Source organism: Diabrotica virgifera, chromosome 2 (assembly GCF_917563875.1).
Source record: "Diabrotica virgifera virgifera chromosome 2, PGI_DIABVI_V3a".
Lineage (NCBI taxonomy): Eukaryota > Metazoa > Arthropoda > Insecta > Coleoptera > Chrysomelidae > Diabrotica > Diabrotica virgifera.
In genome coordinates, this window is record NC_065444.1 from 214,199,230 (window position 1) to 214,226,584 (window position 27,355).

The window sequence follows — 27,355 nt, forward strand, 5'->3', positions numbered from 1 at the left end:
TGAACGGGTGGTTTCATTGGTTTTAATAATTACCTACGACTATTATTGCAATATCCGTTGGGGGCGTTGGGTTTGATCTGCCCTGATTTTAAACTTTTGTTTTCATGTAAAAAATATTGGACAATCTTTTTTATTTGTTGTTAATAGTTGTTGTTAAATGTTGTTGATAATTGCATAGAATAATAATAATTCATTTTAAATAGTTATAATCGGGTTTCCTCTAATAAAATCCACAATTTATTTTGAAAAAAAAAAAGAAAATAAATAAGACATTGTGTCTGCGTAACTTGAAACTATATGGGAAACTTTTTTATTATTAATTTTACGGAAAAAATTTATTCTACATAAAATGCTTTGCATAGTCTAAAACTAAAATGCAACCAAATATAAAATTGTGTCAATCTTTATGAGTATCAAAAATATGAATTTCGATCAAGGGCACCTTATATTTCACAATATCGAAAATGATTATTATGAAAAGTTGTTTGGAATTAATTAAAAACTATGTTTTAATATGCAATTACATCCTTTTATTTAAATTTTTTTTTCTTAAATTACAGATACCCAACGCCCTTTTCATTTATTACGAATAATGCGATAACTCTTTTATTGTTACTGATTAATTCATTAATAATAATAAAAGAGTTATCACACTATTTGTAATAACTGAAAAGGACTAATTATTGATAATAATAAAGGACTTATCACATTATTTTTAATAAATGAAAAGGGCGTTGTTGAAAAGTACAGTTAATGTACGATAAAAAGTTCTTTCTAAAAAGCTTTGCATGGTCTAAAATCTAAGATGCAACCATCAAATTTTATTAATTTTTTTCAATTTTATATGAGATATGTATATGTAAAAAAATATGAGTTTCGATCAAAAGTAAAGTGCCTTTCTAGATCATAATATATTTCAATTAGACGGATGTAATTGCATATAGAAACATAGCTTTTAATGCTGAACAACTTTTCATAATAACTTTTCAATATTGTGAAAACTAAACGTGTTTTGCTCTTGACCGAAATTCATATTTTTTGACATACCTCGTATAAGATTCATAAAATTTGATATTTGATGGTTGCATTCCGAGTTCTAGACAATGCAGAACTTTTTATGAAGAATAACTTTTTCTCGTAGCACAATTTCCCATATGGTTCATAGTTATGTAGACACCCTGTAAAATATTTGTTTGAACACTTTGAAATGACAAAATATTACTGTTGATTTACTTAAATGTATATTTTTAATTTAATATGCAGGGTGCTTCATTAATGTTGCAAAAAATTTAAGGGGAAAGGCGCAAAATGTCGCCTGTCAAAATTTTCAATGTGTTTTAAATGTATCCATTTTTTTCGAATCCTGAGAAGTATTTAAAAAAAATTTAAACGCAGAATGAAAGATAACGTTATTGCCGAGGGCAGACAGTCCCTTAAAATAAATAAAAAGTTTCTTTTGAATTAAATATTTGCAATTTTATTGAAAATCACACTAAATTTTCTCTTTTATTTTCACCCCTGTAACTTAATTTAACCCCTGTAATTTGGTAGGTTTTAGGACATAGTTATTGTGCATGTTTTGACATGCAATTAAGAATTTTATATTCACCATTGGCGCACGTACGGGTAATACTCTGAAATTTTTTAAAGATAAAAATGGTACGCCACTATTATAATATAAAAATCTATTTTCCTTTTTTTCATGCGACACTTCGTTTTCATGCAAAAAATAAAACATCTTAACGCTTACAAAGTTTTCGACGAAGTTTCTATATGAATGTGTAGAAACTTATTTCGAATACTTTGTAAGCGTTAAGATATTTTATTTTTTGCATGAAAACGAAGCGTCGTATGAACAAACATGAAGATAGATTGTTTGTCAGAAATTGAACAGGGAATTCAAAAATAATTTTTAATTTGAAATATCTCAGTGGCGTACTATTTTTTTTGTTTCAAACATTTTAGAGTAATACCCGTACGCGCGCCAGTGGTGAATATAAAATTCTTAATTGTGTGTCAAAACATGTGCACCAACTATGTGTTAAAACCCACCAAATTTTATTTGCACACCTCAACCGGTTTAAGAACAATAAATAAATCGTCAGTTTGTAAGAAAAATTTTAACACCCTGTATCCCGGAAACAAATGAAAATCGAATAACAACATATGAGTTATTTTTGATTATTTTTGCGTATATTATACAGTCTTAAAGTTTGGTGCGTTCCTCCCCACTCACCCTGTATATAGTAGATTTAAAGGGCGGTAAAATATGTCCCGCACGCGGGCGCCAATCAGCCTTGCGGGGGCCCTGCTTGTTCCTGAACGACTTCTACCTCAGGCCTCTCGTCTGCAAAGAGATTTTTGATGTATTTTGGTTAAATAAACCAAATGGTTTGATTTGTGTTACCTAAACCGTAATATTTTAAAATATTTCCATTTATTAATTAATGAAACACCCTGTATCGTGTAATTGGCGAAACATTAATTTAAATATTTAAAGACAATTCATTTTTAATGTTTAAATTATTCTCGAAAGTATATGTTTCATTGGGATGAAAAGTTGTAGTCTTAACAATGACGACTTCCTATGTATATTTTAATATCTTCACCATCTGTTCGTAAATAACATCTAATGGTTGTGTATGTAGTTTATGTTTGAGAATTATAGAGTAATGTCCTAGTGTAAATTCCCTAACCTTACGCATTTATAATAATTAGTTAATATTTGAAAACCTGGTAAGTTTTTAATTAACTGAACTATTTTAATTAACTAAATATTTTTAGACGACGAAGTAGTTTTCAATCCTAATAGTAAATTATTAATATTGAAAATATTAAAAATATTACTAAAAGATTTTTAAATTGAAAAATTATTGGTACACTTTCCTGGTGACACCTCCAAGACTTCTACAATTTGCATGTCAAATGGATGCTGCAGTGAAGACGAGAGGGAAGGAATTCTACACTATGCAATTCACATCCCCCGTCTGCAGCTGGTAAAGTTCCAACGGAAAAATGCACCTAGTTACTCTACGGAGTAATACGACTATAAAATAAAAATGTATACCATTTTTATTCAGTTGCAATGCGAAGACAAAACAATCTTACTTTTCAATTAGAATACGGAGTGCAGTCCAGTCCCTTGAATCGCGATTTTCGGCTCTTATTGGAGCCTTCATCGGAAGGAACGTAGGCACTGTTCTCCATACTTTAACTGATTCGTATCGAGAGGTTTTCCCACCCATTGCAACTGAAGTGATGATAGTAGGTGGCTAGAGCCATCTGGCATTGAAAGACGAAGTAGTTTTCAATCCTAATAGTAAATTATTAATATTGAAAATATGACTTGCAAATTGTAGAAGTCTTGGAGGTGTCACCAGGAAAGTGTACCAATAAGTTTTCAATTTAAAAATCTGTTAGTAATATTTTTAATATTTTCAATATTAATAATTTACTATTATGATTGAAAACTACTTCGTCTTTCAATGCCAGATGGCGCTAGCCACCTACTATCATCACTTCAGTTGCAATGGGTGGGAAAACCTCTCGATACGAATCAGTTAAAGTATGGAGAACAGTGCCTACGTTCCTTCCGATAAAGGCTCCAATAAGAGCCGAAAATCGCGATTCAAGGGACTGGACTGCACTCCGTATTCTAATTGAAAAGTAAGATTGTTTTGCCTTCGCATTGCAACTGAATAAAAATGGTATACATTTTTATTTTAAATATTTTTAATCCAAACAACAAAATATACAATATATCTTTGTATATATTGTATCTTTGAAATATCATTATATAGATATATACAGTGGCGTAGCTAGGGTGGGGCGGGGGGGCCCCTGGTGTCACCCCTTCAGGGGTGACACCCGAGATACCCGATCACATAAGATTAAATCGTTAATTTGTGACTTTACTCACGTATCAATCTAAAGTTCAATATTATTTTGTGAACACACGAAACCACAGTATAAAGAGATACAGTAGAACTTCTCTCCGAAAAATTGGAAGTAAAATCGTAAAAAGAAGTAAAGATGTAAGAAGTAAAAAGGCGCATGGCGACCGCGCAACGTTCCCAGTCGCTAGAGCACCACTCTCGCATTGCTGGTCGCGTAGAAACTTACAGGTTAACAGGGAAAACCCGCATCCATCACTGGTGAATTACCAATTGCGTACCCTGCCGGTAGTACTTCTTGAGATCAAAGTGCCTATATAGAAGAAATTCTACTGTTCCTCTTTATACTGTGACGAAACCGAGAGAAGTCGAGGTGAAAGAGGTATATCTTGGATTTTTTTCCGTTAAAAGGAAAAAGCAGTTAATCTAAGTTGATCTAAGTAACGAAATTCTCATGAAGCTTGAAATTGATGATGTAGAAGTATTATGAAGTGCCAAACAGGGATACGATAATGCAGCTGTTATGAGCGGCGTACATGGAGAAATACAAGCTATTATATTAAAGCAAAAATCAAAAAGGCCATTTTCCTCGGATCTATTGATCATTTATTAATTTATGTGACCAACAATTTTTAAGTTTTTTTATCTGTTTTCATTAGCTGCTAGGAAGTGCTTATTAAACACAGCAAAACATCTGTTAAGCGACTTTCCACAACGCGTTGGAGTTCTCAGTCACTGCGCTCTATGCTGGCTGCAGTTAAAGTATTGGCAGACCATTTTTATAGCGTTGTTATTCAATTGACAAATTCTCTCATCAACAAGAAAATTGGCATTGATCAATCAGCGACCAAAATAGGGGCACTTCGTCTTTATATAGGGCTTTTCGTTCACAGTCATTTGTTTCGAGCTTCTGTAATATGTCACATAATATTAATATATCTATGTCATACGTTATTGGTATATACAATGATACAAACCAAAGACGTATGGCGTAGATATATTAATATTATGTGACACATGACAGAAGCTCGAAACAAATGACAGTCGATGAAAAGCCCTATTGAAGAAAAACGTAATCATATTATAAATAAAGTAATATATAGATTTTGCCACGACAAAATATGAGGACGATGACATTTCCACCTAAAAACTAATTCAACGTAGAAAACGAATGGATCGTGAGTTAGTTACCTATATAGGACTTACACTTCGAACCGAACTTCAAAAAGATAATATTATGTTGGAATGTTTTGACATTCAACGTTGAACTCAAAACCAGATCAGTCCATTCATATGGCTTCATTTTTCGAGGCTGTGCAGACACACACTTTTCTTTTCCACGAACAGTGAACAGTTGAAATTAGCTGTTTCAACATTTTGTGACTTTTACCATGAAGAGGTATCAGAAGAAGACCTCCTGCTAGAAATACCAAGGCTCAGAAGACTTTTGCAAGCGGCCAATATTACAGCATCTAAATGGTTAGCTGTAGACTTTTAAAATTAATTGTGGAATGGGATTTTATGGAATCTCTTCCAAACTTAATGGTCGCCTTAAAATTGTCTTTGGCCATTTTTGTATCGGTTGCTTCATGTAAGAGAAGTTTTGGGAACCTAAAATCAATCAAGAATTACTTGCGAGAAACAATGACGTCAACAAGGCTAAATAACCTCGGTTTATTAACTATCGAACGGACCGGTCAATGTTGCGAGAATGGAGCGGTCAATGTTAGGAATAACTCTGCGAGACAAAATCAAAAACGAAGAAATCCGGAGAAGAACAAAGGTGACTGACGTCATCGAAAGGATAGCCAGGTTGAAGTGGAGATGGGCAGGACACATAGCCAGAACGACAGATGAGCGATGGACGAAGAGGTTGCTGGAATGGAGGCCAAGAGAAGACAAGAGAAGCGTCGCGTCGGTCGACCGCCTACAAGATGGACTGACAACTTAAGAAAGCTAAAAAAAAACTGGATCAGAGTGGCGCAGGATAGATGGGGTTGGAAACGAGGGGAGGAGGCCTATGTTCAGCAGTGGACTTTTGAGGCTAGATGATGATGATTAACTATCGAACATGAAGCAACACAAAACATAAATATAGAAAATGTGATTTCAGAGTTTGTCGCTAGTAAAGCTAAAAAAATATTTTAATTCATTCACATATTGTAAACCAAAAAAGTAAATAAACTGTTATATAGAACTGCCGGGAACTAGATAGTGGTAGCTCAAGATAGGGAGATATGGAGAAACTTAAAAGAGGCCTATGTTCAGCAGTGGACGATAGCGGTTAGACGATGATGATGATGATGATGATATACTATTTACTGCAGTTTCTTTAACTATAATTCTCAATTTTTTCATTATTCAAAACATACGTTTATCGGATTTTCGTTGATTTTAACAATCTTTATTTTTAGGATTTGGGGTGACACCATCGATTACCGCCCCGGGTGTCACCCACGCTAGCTACGCCACTGGATATATACAGGGTGTTTAATTAATCATTGGAAATATTTTAACTAGATTCCTGGGCTCAAAATATTTAGGTTTAACCCAAAGCACATATACCAAAGAATATAGACTTAAGTCTATAGAGCAGCGTTTCCCAACCGGTGGGTCGCAACCCACTAGTGCGTCGCGGCGTGGCTCTTGTCAATAGGCTTGTAAGTCAATATTTAAATTTAATGGTATACTACGGTTTGTTTTTAAACCAAGAGGAATGGTTTACCGCGCTGTTATGCTTGTTTGTAATTGGTCCAACCGCAGGCAAGTGTACTCCACTATGTTATAAAATTTTGACACTAATAACTTTTATCAAATTTTAACATAATTGGCATTTCATAGGTTAATTAAGTTATATCGGCGATATTTTGTATTTTCTGCGTTATTCCTTTAATTTTTAGATTTTTAGTCTGCTTTTACATAAAAAGCAGTTGTTTTTATAACTCTTTATAGCGACGTATTAATATAATATAATATTTATGGATTACCTTCGAGGGCCGACATGATCAACCAAAAAAGAAGATGTATTTATTAAAAAATAAACCATCTACAAAAACCTCGTAAGTAAGATTTTAAGTTACAAAACCTTGTACGTAGCATTTTTATGAAATAAAACCTCGTAAGGTTAATGATAGTTTAAGATTTTAAGTAAAAAAAACTTGGAAGGCACTTTTTGACAAAAAGAAAACAATATTACTGAATTTTACTTAACGGTAATGAAATCGTTACCTAAAAAGAACCCTACACACAAAAAACGAATAAATTGAATCTTACCCCAAACAACGAAATATCGTTTACAAAACGTTGAAAAGACGTCATAATTATCACCAAACGACGTCAGTTTGTCACGTTTTTTCGACGTCGAAAGTCACGTGAATACCTCTCACCATAACTGACGTCATTTTTATCACGTTTTAAATACGTGATATAAAAAAACGTAGTTTTTATGTCGTTTTTAAAGATTATTTTTCATTTTTTGTTTTTAAAAATACACAATAATAATTATTCGTATGGGCATTGTTGGTATCGCAATTTTTCATTTAACTATTTTAAATTTAGCTTATAGGCTAAAAGTAAAACCAAATGGGTGACTATAAAATGCATAGATTTACAATAGGTACCCTCAATGCAACATTATAGAATTTTTACTTTTTATATAGGTATACTTACTGTGACAAAACTGAAACAACATATAAACTAATAAATAATTTATTAACAAATTAGTTTAATTAAACTCGATAACACATAAGTACTTAGTTCATTAACAGAAAATAACACATAACCTCAAATCGTTTTCAAGAAGAACTATTGTATTAAACTAACTAACTTGAAAAACGAATAAAAATCTCTTAATTAACACGTTTCTTCAACTAAATTTCTAAATGAAAAGTTTTATTTTATCACACAAAGCACGTAACACGTAACCAATAAATGAAAAATTTATTTACAACTTTATTTTATAAGAATTAACTCGTTAAGCTCCTCCCATTTTTGTGACGTCAGATTTGGGCTGTCCAAAAAAATGAAAACGTGTTTTTAAACGTATTTTAATGTCATTAATCTTACGTATTTAAAATCACCTACAAAAGACGTTTATACGACATAATGTTCAAACACGTGTATATATTCAACCAGAAGCTGAAGTTTCCTCGACGTTATTGACGTCACTTGGTTGCTTGGGACATAAAGAAGCCAAAATGTTTTTCGTCTCTCCTCTAAAGTTACATAAAACTCACTTACGAGGTTTTGCAGTTTAACCGTCGAATGTCAATAACTAACAATAAATAAGATAATTATACACATAATCAACAGGAGTGCCGAATTTGGTTGATTTAGATAAGGAAGTTACAGAGAAACAAATGAAGAGTTCACATGACATCTTGTTTTGGCTCTCCTGCGGGGTTATGGCACTAATGAAGTGGGGGTGCAATTTCTTAAATTTTTTTACCTTCCAGAATTTTGTAAAGCTTATTTCGCAGATGGATTACAAATTGTTTTTATTTCTTCGATATATTTTACCTCTTTCATAAATCTGATTCTTTATTTTCCTTTGCCCCGACTATTAACAACATGTAAGTATTTTAAAAATTTTGTAGGTATCGTTTTTTAGCTTTCATTTAAAAAAAGACACGGAATAATGGGAAACAGAACATATTTAGATTGCTTAATGTTATTAGGGACCACTATGTCTTTAGATTTACCTGACATGAACAGTTTAATTATTGAAGATGTTTATACAACTACAGTAACTGTTTCTATTAATATCGAGGATATTTCTATAGATGATAAAAATTTGGTAAGTGATGCATTCCACCGTTAGCGTACCTATACCTAATAGGGGAGTGCATATAGATTTTCACTTCGGAAAAAATCAAACAAGATAGAACTTTTTGTAATTTCATTAAGAAATGTTTAATAAACAACATATCAAAAAGTTCTACTCGAGAAGTGGGTGCTTCATTTTTTATTAAACAAATGAACTACGAAATTAGATGTTTTTTTAAATAACTCAGAAAATATAAATTTCAGAAAAAACTGACTTGACCATTGAAAAATTAAGAAAATTATAAAAAAAAACCTTGTATAAAGAATTTTCTAAAATTAAATCTGTATCTTCTATAATTTTTTATTAATTACGCTAAAGTCACCCTTCTCACAAACATTCGCGCACTGTGAACTAGCGAAGTGCATGGTTGAGTTATTTTAATGTAATTCTTTAACTAATGGATCAAAATAAATTTTACAAACTGAACATGAAAGAAGAACAATTAAGCTATCTTATGGTTATAATATAAAGAAATAAAATGTATGGTCATAAGTACCGTGTGGGCGGAAAGTGAGCCTTACATGAATTTTGTTTAAAAATGATTTAAAAATGTGTAACTAATACAATTTTTCTTATCAAACTCTCAATTTTGCACAACTTACCTTTCAAGCTTCTTACTAAATGACGTTTCATTCAAAAAAATCTCAAACATTTAATTCAAATGATATGACGTCTCAAAAAATGTAATTTTTGAAATCTTCGTAGTTGTATAGAATTACCAGCACTTTAAGACGGTATTACTCAAGTGTGAACAGATCTATTACAGTTTTATAAGTACTTTTTTAAAGTTTAGGATGTAATCTTTAAAATGCACTTAATTATTTGACTTTAGAAATGAAATAAACTATTTCTTTTTGAGAAAATTAAGAAAGATAACAAAAATGTAATAAAAAAACCGAAAATTACCAGCTAAAAAAATGTTTATACCAAGTGATCAAAACTTTTTTCTGTAAAACTTACCTAAAATACATTTAATAATAAGCTTCAATAATAATAAATGTTCAGTAATAAAATTTTTTTAGCTCTTATAAAGTATGTCTGCGTAACTTGGAACCTATTGATAACTTTTTTATTATCAGTTTTACGAAAAAAAGTTATTCTTTATAAAATACTCTGCTACGTATATAATCTAAGATGCAATCATCAAATATCAAATTTAATTAATTTAATACGAGGTATGTCAAAAAATATGAATTTCACTCAAGAGTAAAGTACCTTTACATTTTACAATATCGAAAATTGTTATTAAGAAAAGTTGTTTGGAATTAAAAAATTTGTTTTAGTGTTCAATTACATCCTTCTAATTAAAATATTGTGAATAATAAAGGCACTTAACTCTTAAATTCATATTTTTTACATACCTCGTATAAAATTAAAAAAGTTTGATATCTGATGGTTGTATCTTAGATTTTAGACCAGGGAGAGCATTTTATGCTTTTTTTTTTTCGTAAAAGTGATAATAAAATAGTTATCATAATTGTAATAATTGATGATGAGTATCCGTAATTTGAGAAAAAATTGACTTTTTTTTTCAATTCGAATGATGTAATTGTATATTTAAACTTAGTTTTTAATTTCCAACAACTTTTCATAATATCATTTTTTGATATTCTGGAATATAAAGGTACTTTACTCTTTAACGTAATTCATATTTTTGGCATAACTCGTATAAAATTGATAAAATTTGATATCTGATGGTTAAGTTTTAGATTTTTGACTATCCAGAGCATTTTATGAAGAATAACTTTTTTTCGTAAAATTGATAATAAACAAGCTGAAAATGCGAGCATTGTCATAACGAAAACTTTGTATATTTACGTATTTTAATTCATAATAATATGGAAAATTTCTATTATGAAAAGTAGTTTAGAATTAATAATTATGTTTTAATGTGCAATTATATCATTCTAATTTAAATGTTATGAACTATAAAGGTAGTTTACTCTTGATCGAAATTCATATTTTTTATATACCTCGTATAAAATTAATAAAATTTTATACAAGGTGTCCCAAAAGTAGTGGAACGGTCGAATATTTCGCGAACTAAACATCGGATCGAAAAACTGAAAAATACTTGTTCAATCATTTTCAAAAATCTATCCAATGACACCAAACACCAACCTCCACTACACCCCCTGGAGGTGGGGTGGGGGGTAACTTTAAAATCTCAAATGGAAACCCCTAGATTTTCTTGCAGATTTGGATTCGTTACGTAAAAGTAAGCAACTTTTATTTATCCGATTTATCCTGATAACATGGGTAAATTATAGAAACGGTCTAATACCTCGAGAAATACACTTCCAAATGAGAAACCAAACAAATTTTTTTAATACTTTTCGAAAACTTATCGAATAACACTAAACATAACCCTCCAACCCACCCCCTGGAGGTGGGGTGGGGGGTAACTTTAAAATATTAAATAGCAACCCCCACTTTTTATTACAGATTCGGATTTGTCATGAAAAACTAAGCAACATTTATTCGAAACATTTTTTAGAATTGTTGATAGATGGCGCTTTAATTGGAAATATACGATTTATTAGCGCCATCTATCAGCATTTTTAAAAAATGTTTCGAATAAATGTTGCTTAATTTTTCATGACGAATTCGAATCTGCAATAAAAAGTGGGGGTTGCTATTTAAGATTTTAAAGTTACCCCCTACCCCACCTCCAGGGGGTGGGTTGGAGGGTCATGTTTAGTGTTTATCGATAGGTTTTCGAAAAATATTAAAAACCTGTTTTATGGTTTCTTATTTGGAAGTGTATTTCTCGAGATATTAGACCGTTTCTTTAATTTACCTATGGTATCAGGATAAATCGTTTTTCCCAATTATAGCGCCATCTATCCACAGTTCGAAAAAATGTCTTGGATAAAAGTTGCTTACTTTTACGTAACGAATGCAAATCTGCAAGAAAAACAAGAACAACTAGGGGTTTCCATTTAAGATTTTAAAGTTACCCCCACCCCACCTCCAGGGGGTGTAGTGGGAGTTGGTTCATTGGATAGATTTTTGAAAATGATTGAACACGTATTTTTCAGTTTTTCCATCCGATGTTTAGTTCGCGAAATATTCGACCGTTCCCCTACTTTTGGGACACCCTATATATGATGGTTGCATCATAAATCTTAGAACATGAAGAGCTTTTTATGAAGAATAACTTTTATTTGTCAAATTAAAAATAAAAGAGTTATAAATGAAAATGTTATTGGTATCCATAATTTGAGAAAAATCTTCAAATATTTTTTTCCATTAGAAGGATATACACAGACACAATACTGGCTAGTGATTTTAGTCAATAATTTTGCCAATTCGACAAAAAAATAATTTCTAAATAGTTAATAATTATTACTAAATAATGAGTAATTTTGCCAATTTCGGCAAAATTCTCAAAAAACAAAAAAATTACCTTCTACAATCACGAGCCAGTTGCGTTGAGTTTAGGGAACGACTAGGTATACATAATATTTTAATTTTATAGCAAATGGAACAGTCCATTTATCATAAAGAGGAGGCCGTATTTATACTGGTATAAACCTTTTTAAAACTGTTAATAAATTATTGCTTTTAAAATATTTATACTCAAATTGTATTTTTGAACATCTTATTTATTTTATATAATAATTAAATTCACTATCAAATGTCATTGATGGTTTATTAATACTTAATTTAAAATTTAGTTTGAAATTCACGAAGTGTCAAGCTCAAATGTAAATAACCTATGCTTGGCAAATCGAGATTTAAAAAAAAGTAGCCTACTTCCTAATCAACCATTTGAGCTGACGTTTAGTGCGTCTGTAGGAGATAACCGGATTGTGACGTCACATTTTAGACTTTGAGGTCGATTATCTCGAAGACGGTTAGATATATCGAAATGCCGTTTTCAGATTTGGATTCAGAAGGCAAGACTACATAGGAATCCATCGATACACCTGCTCTAAGTATTGCAGGAGCGGCAACGCAATAACACACAGACTTTTGCAAATTTATAAACGAAAAGTTTTCGTTGAAAAGTTTTTCATGTGGTTCCTAGCTACGCAGACACACTGTATAAGAGCTTTTATATAAGAATTTTCAAATTGCAATGCCATATTCGGATTCAGCATAATCAAAAACAAAATAGAAAACATATTTGATCAAATAAAATGATGAATTTAACGATATTTTTAAAATTATTTATACAAAACAATTGTTATTGTTTAAACAATTAATAAATAATTAGCGGCCAAATCTGCGAGTAGAACTTTTTACTTTAACAAGTATATAAACTAACAAAAAAAGTTTTAGAAAAATATAAGCTTGTTTGAATTTTTCCGAAACAATGCATGTTTTCGTTCTAATTGCACTCCCCTATAAGTTATTTTGAGTAAAAAGTAAAAAACCTACCAAAATCGTAATTTGACACCATAGGAGGCGAAGCAATAAAATAATAAAATCGGCCTTACCTCCGAAAAAAAAAACCGACAAGACGGATTTTGCATTCGAGTCGTGAATGCGCCAGGAAACTTTGTGATTCTGAACCATGATATAATAGGTCTGGATCCCGCGTATGAAAAAAAAGTTGATTAATAGCAAGCTGAAAATTTGTTAATAGCTTAAGGGTGTCTAGTCGGAAAAACTTTGATATATGGGAACACTGGAACAGGGGAAGTTTTAATTGTGGAACAGGTTAAAAATTTGGAACGGTCAGACCACGAAAACGGCACATGTATTTTGTCCGACAGAACAGACTTAAACTCTCCGAAGGGAGATTAAACTTTCATGCAAAAATCAGACTGCTATTTATCACCAAATGGGCGTTTTAATGAGTGGAACATGTTGAATATGTCAAATGACAGAAATTATGACAGGTGATAAATAGCAGTCTAATTTTTGCATGAGAGTTTAATCTCTGTTCGGAGAGTTTAAGTCTGTTCTGTCGGAAAAAATAAATGTGCCGTTTTCGTGGTATGACCGTTCCAAATTTTTAACCTGTTCCACAATTAAATCTGCCCCTGTTCCAGTGTTCCCATTTATCAAAGTTTATCCGACTAGACACCCTTAATCTATTAACAAATTTTCAGCTTGCTATTAATCAACTTTTTTTTCATACGCGGGATCCAGTCCTAAATATTGAAAAACTGCATACAAAAAATGCATTCTTAAAGTGCATCTCAAACAGACAATAAAAAAAATTCAGAACTCGTCAATTATCGGCGGAAATGAGTTCAATTTTGTTACTCTGGGGCTTTTGGGGTCCCTAACGACGAATATGACATCGGAAGTGATCTCCGGGAATATTTGGTGCCCAGGGTACCTACTGTTTACCTCGTGTTCGGGAGTTTTCTGAAGATTTATTAAACAATTAGTCAAAAGTCATTACTTAAGGGTTTTTGGGTCGCTGACGACGAATATGACATCGAACGTGATCTAAGGAATACCTGGTACCCAGGGTACCTACTGTTTACCTCGTCTTCCGGAATTTTCGGCAAATTCATTAAAAAATTAGTCAAAAATCATTAGTCACAAGATAAACAGTAGGTACCCTGGGCACCAGGTACTCCGGAGATCACTTCCGATATCATATTCGTCGTCAGCGACCCCAAAAACCCCTGAGTAATGATTTTTTACTAATTTTTTAATGAATTTGCCTAAAACTCCCGAAGACGAGGTAAACAGTAGGTACCCTGGGCACCAATAGTATTCCTGAGATCACTTCCGATGTCAAATTCGTCGTTAGCGACCCCAAAAATCCCCCAAGTAATTATTTTTGACTAATTTTTAATACATTATTTTGCCGAAACCTCCACAAGACGAGGTAAAAAATAGGTACCCTGGGCACCAGGTACTCCGTAGATCACTTCCGACGTCATATTCGTCGTTAGTGACTCTAAAACCCCCCGAGTAATGATTTTTGACTAATTTTTTAATGAATTTTAATGACGAGGAAAACAGTAAATACCCTGGGCACCAGGTACTCAGGAGATCACTTACGACGTCATATTCGCTTTCAGCGACTCGAAGGATTATTATGGACACAAGTCCAAAGTAAAGTAAAAAATTAACTTAGTCATTAATAGGGAGAAAAGCTCTTCTAGCTACCCCTAAAACCAGGTGGCTTAACCACATAAAGTAATACAAAGGATGTCCCATTACCCAGGGCATCCAAAGTAACATTAAGATGAACGCCTCCCCATTCGGTATGTCCTTCGATGGGGAGGGGTGGAGGTATAGCTTGGGGGTCAGATAGGTACCACTCCATTACGGGGTGTGACCGGTTTGATCTTCGGACATGTGGGTTCCACTTTTCCATTGGAACACACATGTTCCCCGGAGCTGGGGTTGATACGAGCATGTGTGTGTGTGAAAGGATTATTAAGATCCGTCTTGTCGTTTTTTTTTCGGAGGTTCAGTGCTTTATTGCTTCAACTACCAATGAATATCGCGTTTTAACCAAAATTTTCTATCCTTGTTAGGTATAGATATAGTTAGTCATAGTTACTACTTATACATAACAGTCATAGTTGCTACTTATAGTCCAGGGTAATAAAGCTTTTTTTCATGACACTTCAAACAGCTAGGGTACTGAACCGTTTTTTCCACAGGTAATACCTATAAGAACAAATGGTAACTATATCCTGCGTATGATCTGGCGGCCATTTTTATTTATAAACAATTTAGTGTCAAAAACGGCCTTTTTTTCCTTTTTTTCCAAAAAATCCAACAAATTTTATTTCCTAGTTATCTACTTAATTTATGAGTAGAACTAAGGTAATGAATGAGGATAATTATTTATAATCGTATTTACCAAAATAAAGTAGGTAAATAATCGTTCTTATTTTAGGATATGCAAGTGATATTTCTTCTGAACCAAAAATGGCAAGACCCACGACTAGGTGCAAATATTCAAACCAGAAAAATGGCAGTAGCTGGTAAAATATGGGATCCAAAAATTACAAATTGTAATGGAAATGCGTTTGGAGATGATTTTAAAGATACCTTATTTTGGCGAGGATATGAAGAAGGGTCTGTAATTTTTAATAAGAAAATGAGGCTAAGACTTGAATGCACCAGATATCTTCAAAAATTTCCTTTTGATGTACAATTTTGTGAAATCAAATTTGGTTCGTGTACGTATGTTCAAACTATATTTAAATTTTTGAAGTCATACTTTCTTTGGACAGAAGGGTGAATTTCCCGGCGCATGCGCACACGGACAGTATGGTATTAAATAGTCGCTACATCTTTTAAGTTATGTAGCGCAAATAAGGTGTGCGTGAAAAGAATATAATGAATATATTATTAGTGTTTTTAGTAAATATATTTATTATAATTTTTATGTCTGTGGATTTGTCTTCCTCCTAATAAGTATTATTGAAAATGTTTATTTTCATTTACAGTATCTGTCACCGAGATTGTAATTATGTCCGAGAAATGATCCACTGAATACAAAAGCCGTGGTAGCTGATCGGTAGAGCATTCCCCTAAGGATCGAGAGGTCCCTTGATAAAATTCTGACAAAGTCATATCCTTTTTTTTTATTTTAATTTTTGATATTCTTTTTGTTCTTTCTAAAATTAGTTTAATATTTAAATACAATACAAAAAAAACTGTTAAAGTAGATAGGTATATTGATTTTGTTGAAATCATAATATGAAGTTAGATTATATTATAATAGAAGTATAACTCCTTCTCCATCAAATGTCAGCTTCACTGCGAAGGCTTGGCTATCATGATAAAAATTTTGCTTCGTCTCTTCGGATTCAATTCTTCAAAAATAACTACTTCTTCTTTCTTCTTCTTTTAATAGGACTTTCCTCTGTTACAGTATGTGCTACGATCCGGAGTTACAGCTCTTGTACCATCGTTTTTTAAGTCTTCCTATGGGTCGCTTGGTGTTACGCTTCTGTGTCTTCGCCCATTTCGCCATAGGTTCAGGGTCCATCCGATCTACGTGGTCTCTCCACATGCGTCGTCGTGCTCTTGTCTATCTTACTACGTCTTGAACGCCTAGCTCTCTCAATGTGACTTCGTTTCGTATTCTATCTTTGAGTGTGATACCTCTTATGGATCTTAGGGTTTTCATCTCTGTTGTTCTAATTATTTGTTTGATCTTTGTTGTCTCGGCCGTTGTCTCAGCTGCGTATGTTAGTACGGGCAAAAAATATAGACCTTATAGAAGTGTGCTGCCCTGTAACGTTTCAGCATAGGATTTTGTGCACCAACTGAGTAGGTGCATGTGGCCTGACAATGACTACGGTATTTTCAAGGGACAAATAAACGTGACCATCTGTTCCATTCAAACTCTTCTTCTAGGAGAGTATATATTCGTTAGTACGGGTCTAACTTATATTTATTCCGCCAGATTATATCACTCAGGAAACCAGATATTCTCGCTGCTTTCGTTGCCTGCTGTTTTGTTTCTAGCCACAGATGCCTGTCGCTAGATATTTCCACACCCAAGTATCTACAATCCATTACCTGTTCGATTATATGGTCGTCCACTACTAATTTACATCTGATTGGGTTCTTGGATATTACCATCGATTTGGTTTTCTCTGTGGATAGTGTCAGGTTATACTTTTCGGCGGATATTTTAAATTTTTGCAGTAGGCGTTGTAAGTCATCTTCATTTTCGGCTATTAAGATTGCATCATCTGCGTAGCAAAGTATATGGTTCAGTTACCAGTTTGTATCCCTGATTCATTTTGGTAACACAGCCTATGTAACACAGCCTATAACTTCATCCATTATTAAATTAAATAGGCATGGACTGAGGCTGCCCCCTTGTCTAATGCCGACACTGATTTTGATTTCTTCTGTGAGCCCGTGTGTGGTTTTTATTCGTATTTTGTTGGATCTATTGAGCTCTTTGATTATGTTTCTATATTTCTGACATGTTTTTCTTTCCAAGGATAGTGGGCACGTCCTTCAATCGTATACCTACTCTGTCGAATGCCTGTTTCAGATCTACAAAGCATGTGAACATGGGCTTGTCGAATTCTATTGATTTCTCAACTAATTGTCGCATGATGAAAATATGATACTATTGTAGATCTGTTTGGGCGGAAACGCTGTTGTTCTTCAGTGGGACATTTATTAGTGGATTTGCATCTGAAGAAGAAGAAGAATCACTTCGGAACATTATAGTCAAGTTGGAAAAATGTCCCCATCCCCAAAAATGGGGATGGGGACAGGAAGGAACCAAAAGTGATGAGTTGAGTCAAGTGGGCGAGGCCCAAAATACTGACAACTCTTCCTTATCCACAATAAGTCTACCAAAAAATTGCAGGGTAAATTGAAGATGGAATTACAAAAAAAATTATGTATGTCTTTGTACTCACTTTATAATGCTCAAAAAATTACGGGATCTGGATTTCAACGGAAAATATAAGTGGGCTATCATGAGCGCTAATAATGCAGCGAGTGGTGGTTTCAAGTTCTTTTAATTTAATTCGTACTAGCATCAATTAGATTGGAGTTCTTGGTACAGAAATAATTGCTATTAACCTGTAGGTAATTTAAAATAATTCTAATACATCAGCGAATGAAATTTGATGATGTGAATAATTTTGTTTAAGGGGGGGGGGATGGTTTGAAAGATTTGTTTTATTATTGTAAATGAAAGGGCATAACTACAAAAACACTTTCAAATGCGGTGGACATTGTAACTCAAAAACTATTCGGTCGATCCACCTGAAATTTTGTATACATTTTGTCTGGACATTTCGTGAGATAACGTGTCGAGATATATCTATTTGGTTTTATGCTTATTTTTTGTTTAACAATATTGAATATGTTGATCTTCACCCTTTTGCTACAAAGAATTTCGATTTTTTTGACCGAGTGATACCAAGACCTCAAAAATCGTTACAAATAAAAAAACTCGACATCGTTATTACCTCGATAGCATAAGCCAGCGATACTCAACCTTTTTTTCCCTGGGCCACATAGCAGCTATTGTCACAGCTTGCGGGCCGCAATCAATATAAGATAAGACCTATAAGGTCTGTTCCAACCAACAGTCAAACTAGTCAGAAATCGTCAGCAAACAGTTGGCCAGTGCGAGAACATAATGCAGTCATAAGTGCTATCCCCTCCACTCGTATTGGTCGACTATTCGCTGATAGTTTCTGACTGGTTTGACCGCTAGTTGGAACAAGCCTTATGTGAAGTAGTATACAGTATGGTGCAAATGAAAGCAATAAATTCGTTATTTCGTAAGCCGGCGACTTTAAGGAAAAATTCTGAAACATCGATTTTTAGTTTTAAATTACGATTTTTTGGCATATGTATCATACTAATGACGTCATCCATCTGGGCGTGATGACGTAATCGATGATTTTTTAAAATTAGAATAGGGGTCGTGTCCTAGCTCATGTGAAAGGTTATTCATAGGATGCCAAAAAAATATTTGTTTTGAATTAAATTAATTGACACAAAAAGAAGAATGTATGTCATTTATTTAACTCAAAATATAGCTTATTGTTGTCAGAAAAGAGAAAAAACATGTTTATTTGTGAAATAAACGTTTTCTTCTGTTTTCTGACAGAAGTAAAATGTATTTTGAATTAAATAAATTAAATACATTTTTCTTTTTTTGTCAATTAATTTAACTCAAAACAAACATTTTTTGGGCATAGTGTATACTTAATTATGTTAGTGTTTATATTAGTATATAGAAAATTTCAAATGAGCTAGCACACGACCCCTATTCTCATTCAAAAAAGATCGATTACGTCATCACGCCCAGATGGATGACGATAATGACGATGGAAGAAAAAAATCATAATTTAAAAATAAAAATCGACCTGATTCAGGATTTAAAGTCGCTCGCTTACGAAATAACAACGTCGTCCAGGTGCGAATCAGTGTCAGGATAGGTAAACATTTTTTTGCATATTTCATTTCTGAATATGAGGATTCCCACAGGTATGATAAAGCGATCAACGCAAGGAACAAGTAAGCGCAAGTTTTGAGAGTTTTATAGTTATCCGGTATTAATTGCCTCCAGATTTGTATCATTTTTAAAATTAATTAGTTCATAATGTGACAACTTTGCACTATTAAATCCCAACGGCCGCAAGTTGTGTAGTAGCGGCTACTTCTAAGTGTCAGGGATTTTCCATTAATAGAAGACATTTCCTTCTTTTGCCCTTTAATTCGTCCAATTCTGAACATAGGCTTCCCCCAGTTTCCTCCATTCGCTTCTGTTTAGTGCTTTCTGTTTCCAGTGCGTTCCTCCTATCGTTTTAATGTCGTCTCCCCATCTCATCTGGGGTCGTCCTCTTGCTCTCTTTCCTGTCCATGGTCTCCATTGTTGTATCGTGCTATTCCACCTATTGTCCGTTTGTCTAGCGTTATGACCTGCGAAGCTCCATTTTAGCCTGGTTATATGTTGACCTGCGTCTTTGACTTTTGTTCTATTTGTGACCCAGTTGTTTTGCTTTTTGTCTCTCAATTTTACTCCTAACATTGCTCTCTCCATGGCTCTTTGTGTCTTTATTATTTTATCCATGTTTGCCTTGGTCAAGGTCCATGTTTGGCATGCGTATGTGAGAATTGGGAGTATGCACTGGTCAAACACTCTTGTTTTTAAGTATTGTTGTATTTTTTTATTCTTTAGGACCCATTTTAATTTTCTAAATCCTGCCCAGGCTAATCTGACCCTTCTTTTTACCTCCGCTGTTTGGTTTTCCTTATTTATTTTTATAATCTGTCCCAAATATATATAATCATTAACCGCTTCTATTGTGGTGTCGTTTAGTATTACGTTTCTATTGTCTTGTGTGTTTGTCATTGTTTTTGTTTTGGCAAAATTCATTTTTAGACCTATTTGTTCGGATTCATTTGCTAATGTTTCACAAATCATTAAGTCTTTCCTGAAATTCATTGCTCAGGAAAACTAGAAGATTAGAAATAAGTAGCATAGTTTTCTGGAAATACATCAATTCCATATTGTTGAGCATTCACCAATGTCGGAAAGATATGCAGATTTTTTGTATTAATTTCCTCGATGTACATCTTTAGCTTGTCCACGAAAGCAAATACTTTATTTGTCAACTACGAAAATAATTTTATGTTTACCTTTTAATGTGTAAACGACGATTAAGTTCGCCAAGTTTTTCTGTTATGTCGCAAATAGATGCTAAAAGCCACCACCAACTATCTTACTTGAGTTCAAAACAGTTTGATCATTTACAGGGCCTTTTAGTTAGCCTTCGGGCCGAATAAAAAACGTAAGAGGGCCGCATTCGGCCCGCGGGCCGCAGGTTGAGTATCGCTGGCATAAGCTAATAAAATTTTTTGAATTATTTATTGCACATGATCCAGTGACAAGTTCTGATGTCCACCGCAAAATAAATCCATTTTTGGGCCTGTAAAAGTTGGCCATAGTTGGCTTATTTTTCAATATTTTTCCTTGAATTTCTTTTTGAATATTCTTTGAACCAATATGGTTAATATGCTTATTTAATTTAAAGATAAAATAGTTGTATTGTTTCAAAAAAAAAAAAAATTCACAAAAATGTGCTTGAAAAATTTCAAACCATACCCTCCCCGTTTTTGTCGTGACATTCAAGTTTTTGCTATTCATTTTTAGATAGATTTACCAAGGAAGAAGTTTCACTGGAATGGGACAATCAAATTCCAATAATTATGCAAAACAAATTAAAATCTACAGAATTTTACCTACAAAATGTTTCAACTGAAATAATTACAGAAATAAGACCAACAGGTAAAAACATAAAACTTTTATACATGGTGTTTCATTAATAATTGGAAATATTTTAACTGTAAATTCCTGGGTTTAAAATATTAAGGTGATACAGTAGTGATCAACAGGTGGCAACAAACGCGGTCCAATATTGCGAAAGTTCTGTGAACTTTCAAAAGTGAGGCAACAGTGCCCACATAACAATTTCATGTTCTTAGTAGATTCATAGAACATACTTTTCAGAAAAAGTATATACTTAAAATATGCGTAATTACCATTGCGAATGTGCAGAGTATATACTGAGTATATACTACATTACAGTACTTAAACGTTCTATGTATATACTTAGAATGTACTACCGCACTTATTTTCAGTATATACCAAGAACATACTTTTTAGAAGATTCTAAGGAGGTGCTATGAACCTTCTATTTATATACTTAGAATGTACTATCGCACATATTTTTAGTATATGGGAAGAATATTCCAAGGAAGTGCTATATACCTTCTAGTTACATACTTAGAATGTACTAGGGCACATATTTTTAGTATATGGGAAGAATATTCCAAGGAAGTGCTATATACCTTCTATGTATATACTTAGAATGTACTATCGCACATATTTTTAGTATATGGGAAGAATATTCCAAGGATGTGCTATATTTCTCAGAAGTATGTTTTCGACATCACCCAATCTCATCCTAGGTTCTACTAATATATTATATTTACATATTCTAATTGCATATGAGAATGTATAGTTATTACATTCTACAATATTACATAAAAAGTAAGTATAAAATATATAAACTTTAGTTAGTTATATAGGTACCTATGTATAATAAATATTATATGGGTAAGTAGCCTATATATAAAATATAAGTAATATATTTAGTTATTATGTGCACATCAAAATAAAAATGCTGCTTATATAATTATATAATAGCCAAATATATAATATAATATGTATGTAAATTACTAAAATTTATAGGTATCTATATACATTATACATACTTTTACTTACTAGGTATTTAGGAAATATTGAAGTACCAATATGAATTTATTATTTTCAAGCTGCTTTTTATGTTCTTAAAATGTTTTAGTCCTTGTAGCTAGAAATACAGTCGCTTCGTCCTCACAGCGTAGACATAAATGCCTTAGAACTGTACTGGACACTGGAAACTATTTTCATATTTTGCCTTTTTGTTACCTACCCCCTTCCCTTGTGTAGGTATAAAATAGTATCGTTCGCGGTAACGATTCCGTACTTGTCCAGGACAACTTCGCATGCGCACTTTAAAAAAGAGCGTTCTCTTTTTTAAAGTGCGCATGCGATTTTTAAAGTGCGCATGCGAAGTTGTCCTGGACAAGTACGGAATCGTTACCGCGAACGATACTTATGCATTGCAAATTGCAAGGGTCAGAATGACAATGAATAGCCGTTTCCGGATTCCCGAAAATTATAGGTAAAAATATTTTTATGGTATAAACTCAAATCAAAATGGTTTATTCATTTCAATTGAAAACGAAACGAGAATTTCTCATTTTTCTTCAATAGAATTAAGTTTTAAACTTTTTTACCATACAATTAAAACGGTTAAAAAAATGAATTAGATAGTGCAGTAGTACCTACCAAAATACCTAAATTTTATTAATTATTCTTAACGCGAAGTTGATAATCTATAGGCTAACATTATTCTTCTTCCTATAGGTACATACAGTATATTCTTTTTAAGATATTTTAAAAGTATATACAAGTATGTGTTAAGCATATACTTTTGCATATACTTACGCATATACTAAGAATATTCGATTAAGGTATATTCTAAGAATAAACTTTTACGAACATTCCGAGATACTACGTACACGAATGCGCTCAGTATATTCGGTGCAAGAATATTCTTCAACGCACATGCAAAGAACATGAAATTAGAATGTTTTTTATGGTACATGCTATGCTTGTACTACGCATATACTAAAAAGGATATACTTCGACGAATGTTGGCAGGATATGCTTAGAACATGATGCGAACATCATTGTTATGTGGGTGCGCCGGTAATTCGACACTGACAGTGACGTTTATTCTATCAAAAACAATAATTTTTATACACATCGGCGCGAAATGTTGCCAAGTCAGTGACGTTCGATTTCTTGTTATAAAAAAAATCGATTTTTAGTAGTTCCAAGATTACACAAAATCGACGCATGGGATAAAAAAGTTTATTTGAAGAAAGTGTATTTTTTTGTCTTTTTTTTTCAATTTTTTTCAATTTTTTCAATGGCGGTACAGGCTCCTTTTTCAATATTTTATTTAGTTGTAGAGTAATTTCCACATACTAACATATTTCTGAAACTGGGCTCTGTACTGCCATTCTTTATTATATTACGAATATGTGTGCCAAATATCTCGACAAAATATTCAAAATTAGAACCGCAATCTTGGAACGCGTTTGTGGCTACCTGTTGATCGCTACTGTTTCCTCTTAAGGTTTAACCCAGGGGTGTCAAACTCAATTTTGCAGAGGGCCACATATTAAATTCAGAATGTGTCGGCGGGCCAGATTCAAATAAAAAAAAATGTACTGAATTATTATAACATTTTATTTAATAGTATACTTATAATATACGGTTGTTAAAAATCATATCAAAGTTATAAAAGAGGGTAATTATTTTGAGCTCGAGGATCCAGATACCTGACTTCTCTTGTTTTTGACAAGCTCATTGATGTCAGGTATCATATTCGTTGTATTTATTTTAAGAATTGATTGGAGATGTTCATTTGTAAGTCTTGTGCGATGTTTGTTCTTATTTATTTTCATGACGGAAAACATCTGCTCACATAAATAGGTGCTACCAAACATGCACAGAATGCGTGCTGCATGCTTTTTTAATTCCGGGTAGTTATCCAAACTCTTGAAATATTGTGTATAAAATGTAAGTGCGTTAACCTCTTTAAATTTTTCTTTCAAAATACTGTCCGATTGAAGATCTATCAACTCCATTTGCAAATGAACTGGTGCCTGTGAAGCTTCAAAATTGAATGGATTGTTGAAAATTGGGAATTCCATTTCATTCATTTTGTGGAAGTCTTCAAAACGATTGTTGAATTCCGTGATAAGATTTTGCAGAAGTTGAGAATATTGATCCAATTTTTTTTGATCCACTGTGCCAAATGATTTTAAATGAGGGAAATGATCCAAAGTTTGATTTTTTACCTGATTTTCCCACAGCCTCAACTTTGTTTCAAAGGCTTGAATACATGAGTACATTTATATAGGTTGCATTTATATAGGTTGCATTTATATAGGTTGCAATTATAGGTTGCATGACATGGTCCATTTTTAAATGTTTGGATGCCAATGATTCCTGGTGAATTATACAGTGAAATCCCACAAAATTTCCTGATGTTTTCTGTTTTAATTTAGTTACAACGCCCGAATGTTGGCCAACCATGGCAGGAGCGCCATCCGTAGTTGTGCTGCTAAGTATATTCCAATCGAGTCCATATTCTGCCATCAAATGCTCCAATGCAGAATAAATATCATTTGCTGTTGTAGTACCTGTCAATGGAACGCACTTTAATAGTTCTTCAGTTATTTCAAAGTTCCTGTTAATACCTCGTATAAAAACAGCAAGTTGAGCTGTATCAACAGTATCAGTGCTCTCATCAACAGCCAGTGAAAAGTTTGTAAATTCCTTAATTTTCTCCTTCAGTTGAAGAACCAAATTTTGAGATAAATCATTTATTCTTGAAGCAACAGTGTTTCTTGACAGCGAAATATTTTGAATTATTGACTTTTGAAATGGAAATGAAACATCGGCAACTTTCAACATACAGTCTTTAATAAAATCACCATCAGTGAAAGGTTTTGATCTCTTCGCGATTTCTAATGCAATAATAAAACTTGATTTCAGGGCATCTTCGCTCTCAGTATTAGCTTTAGTAAACATCGATTGTTGACCTTGAAGTTTAGATTTTAAAGATGACAATCTGTCCATTCTTATTTTTTCAGTGTAACAATCGAATTTTGATTTATGATTCGTATCATAGTGTCTCTTCAAGTTAAACTCCTTACAAACAGCAACTGTTTGATTGCAAATCAAACACAGTGGTTTACCTTTCCATTCTATGAAAAAATATGCATTTTCCCATTTAGACTGAAAAACTCTACGTTCACTATCAACTTTACGTTTTTGTGACATTATGCCGAAATCGTAACAAATATGGAACTCGACACAATTATGGATATCGCACACGCACGACACAAACAAATGTACAATACCTTCTCAACCACTACTTCGCAACTGACTCACGTGACACGTCGACGCACTTCTTTTATATCGATAAGGAAGGTTCTAGTCTAGACTCGAAGCGCATGGAAGATTCTATTGTTCTCAACAAAAATAATAGGGTGTTTCCGCTAAGAGATGGTGTTACTGTCTATCTCTCTCGCTTGTCTAGGCACGCGCTGCCTTTGAAATGACTTATAAATGTAGTGTAGTGTACGCATTTTAAAACTTCCGTAGAGCAATCGAGTGAAGTCTAAAAGCTCTAAAAAACATGATTCTTCTTTCTGTGACACATTGCGATCGCGGGCCGTATTGGTATGGCCCGGGGGCCGGATGCGGCCCGCGGGCCGTATCTTTGACATGACTGGTTTAACCTAAATCACCTAGTCCGAAAAAGTTTCGTAAGCGAACGGCTCCACGAGCGACAATTTTACGCCAGCAGTGGCCGTAAAACGAACTTAAGGTTCCGCGGAACGGAATAGCCGAACTGAACCGACTACAGGACTTGTGCTTAGTCGGTTCAGTTCGGCTATTCCTATTTCGTTCTGCGGAACCTAAGGCTAAGGCTCCACGGGTGACAATTTTACGCCAGCAGTGGCCGTAAAACGAACTTAAGGTTCCGCGGAACGGAATAGCCGAACTAAACCGACTACAGGACTTGTGCGTAGTCGGTTCAGTTCGGCTATTCCCATTCCGTTCCGCGGAACCTTAAGTTCGTTTTACGGCTACTGCTGGCGTAAACTTGTCGCTCGTGAAGCCGTTCGCTTAGGGAACTAGAGCTCTTTAAAGATGGCGTCTCGTAGTTCGTTTTTTAAATACCTCCAGTCCAGAACGCCTTCATTTAGAAAAACGAAAACTGGTATGCATATTTATCTTCTATAGATCAATCAGTTCCGTCAATTGCGAATTTTTAGTACGGTCTTAGTACGGTAATTGCGGTCATAGTGTCATAGGCGTCCGTTTTGGGTAGGACAACGGTTACTTTATTGCATAACTTTTTTATATTCAACTTTTAAGCATTTTTGACGCTGGATTATTAAATTCTGAGGTATTCTAGTACTAAAAGGTACTCCTGCTTTAAGTCGGTAGAATATACCGTTTTCAAGAAAAATCGATTTGAAAATTTTTCGTATTTTGAATTTGAAAATAATTTTCAAAAAAAACTATTTAGAAAACCGAGAACTGACACGTTTATTTATTTTCCGAAGATGAAACAAATTCATCGATTGCGAATTTCTAGTACCGGTCACATGCGTCCGTTTTGGGTAGGTCAACGGTTTTTTTCGCATTATTTTTTGTGTCTTTGGTTTTTAAGCATTTTTGACACTGGATTATTAATTCTAGTGCTAAAAGTTATTCTTACTTAGAACGGTAAAATACACCGTTAAAATTTTTTTTTTTCACATTTTGTTCAAATTTAAAATACGAACAATTAGTAAATCGATTTTTTCTAGAAAACGGTAGATACTACTATACTACCTTAACGGAAGAGTATCTTTTAGTACTAGAATACCTCACAATTTAATACTCCAGTGTCAAAAATGCTCAAAAGTAAAGACAAAAAATTTATGCGATAAAATCTTGGCTTGGTTGTAAAAGGGCCAATGTCAATATTTTATTTTTTTGTACAACTTTATTTAAAATTTAATATCGACA

General features: G+C 33.3%; 1 protein-coding gene across 3 annotated transcripts in view; it reads left to right on the top strand.

Moving 5' to 3' along the window:
* LOC126879811 (glutamate-gated chloride channel alpha-like) overlaps window positions 1-27,355 on the top strand; it is a 91,281-nt gene that overhangs the window by 58,229 nt on the left and 5,697 nt on the right. The window contains exons 1-4 of one of the 3 annotated variants that reach the window (XM_050643078.1): window positions 2,638-2,736; window positions 8,489-8,688; window positions 15,542-15,827; window positions 21,299-21,433. In XM_050643078.1, coding sequence (XP_050499035.1) covers window positions 8,530-8,688; window positions 15,542-15,827; window positions 21,299-21,433 — 580 coding nt within the window. In that variant the 5' untranslated portion in view covers window positions 2,638-2,736; window positions 8,489-8,529. Of the gene's footprint in view, window positions 1-2,637; window positions 2,737-8,488; window positions 8,689-15,541; window positions 15,828-21,298; window positions 21,434-27,355 lie in introns of those variants that run through there. The other 2 variants (XM_050643080.1, XM_050643079.1) reach the window with 2 other exon arrangements.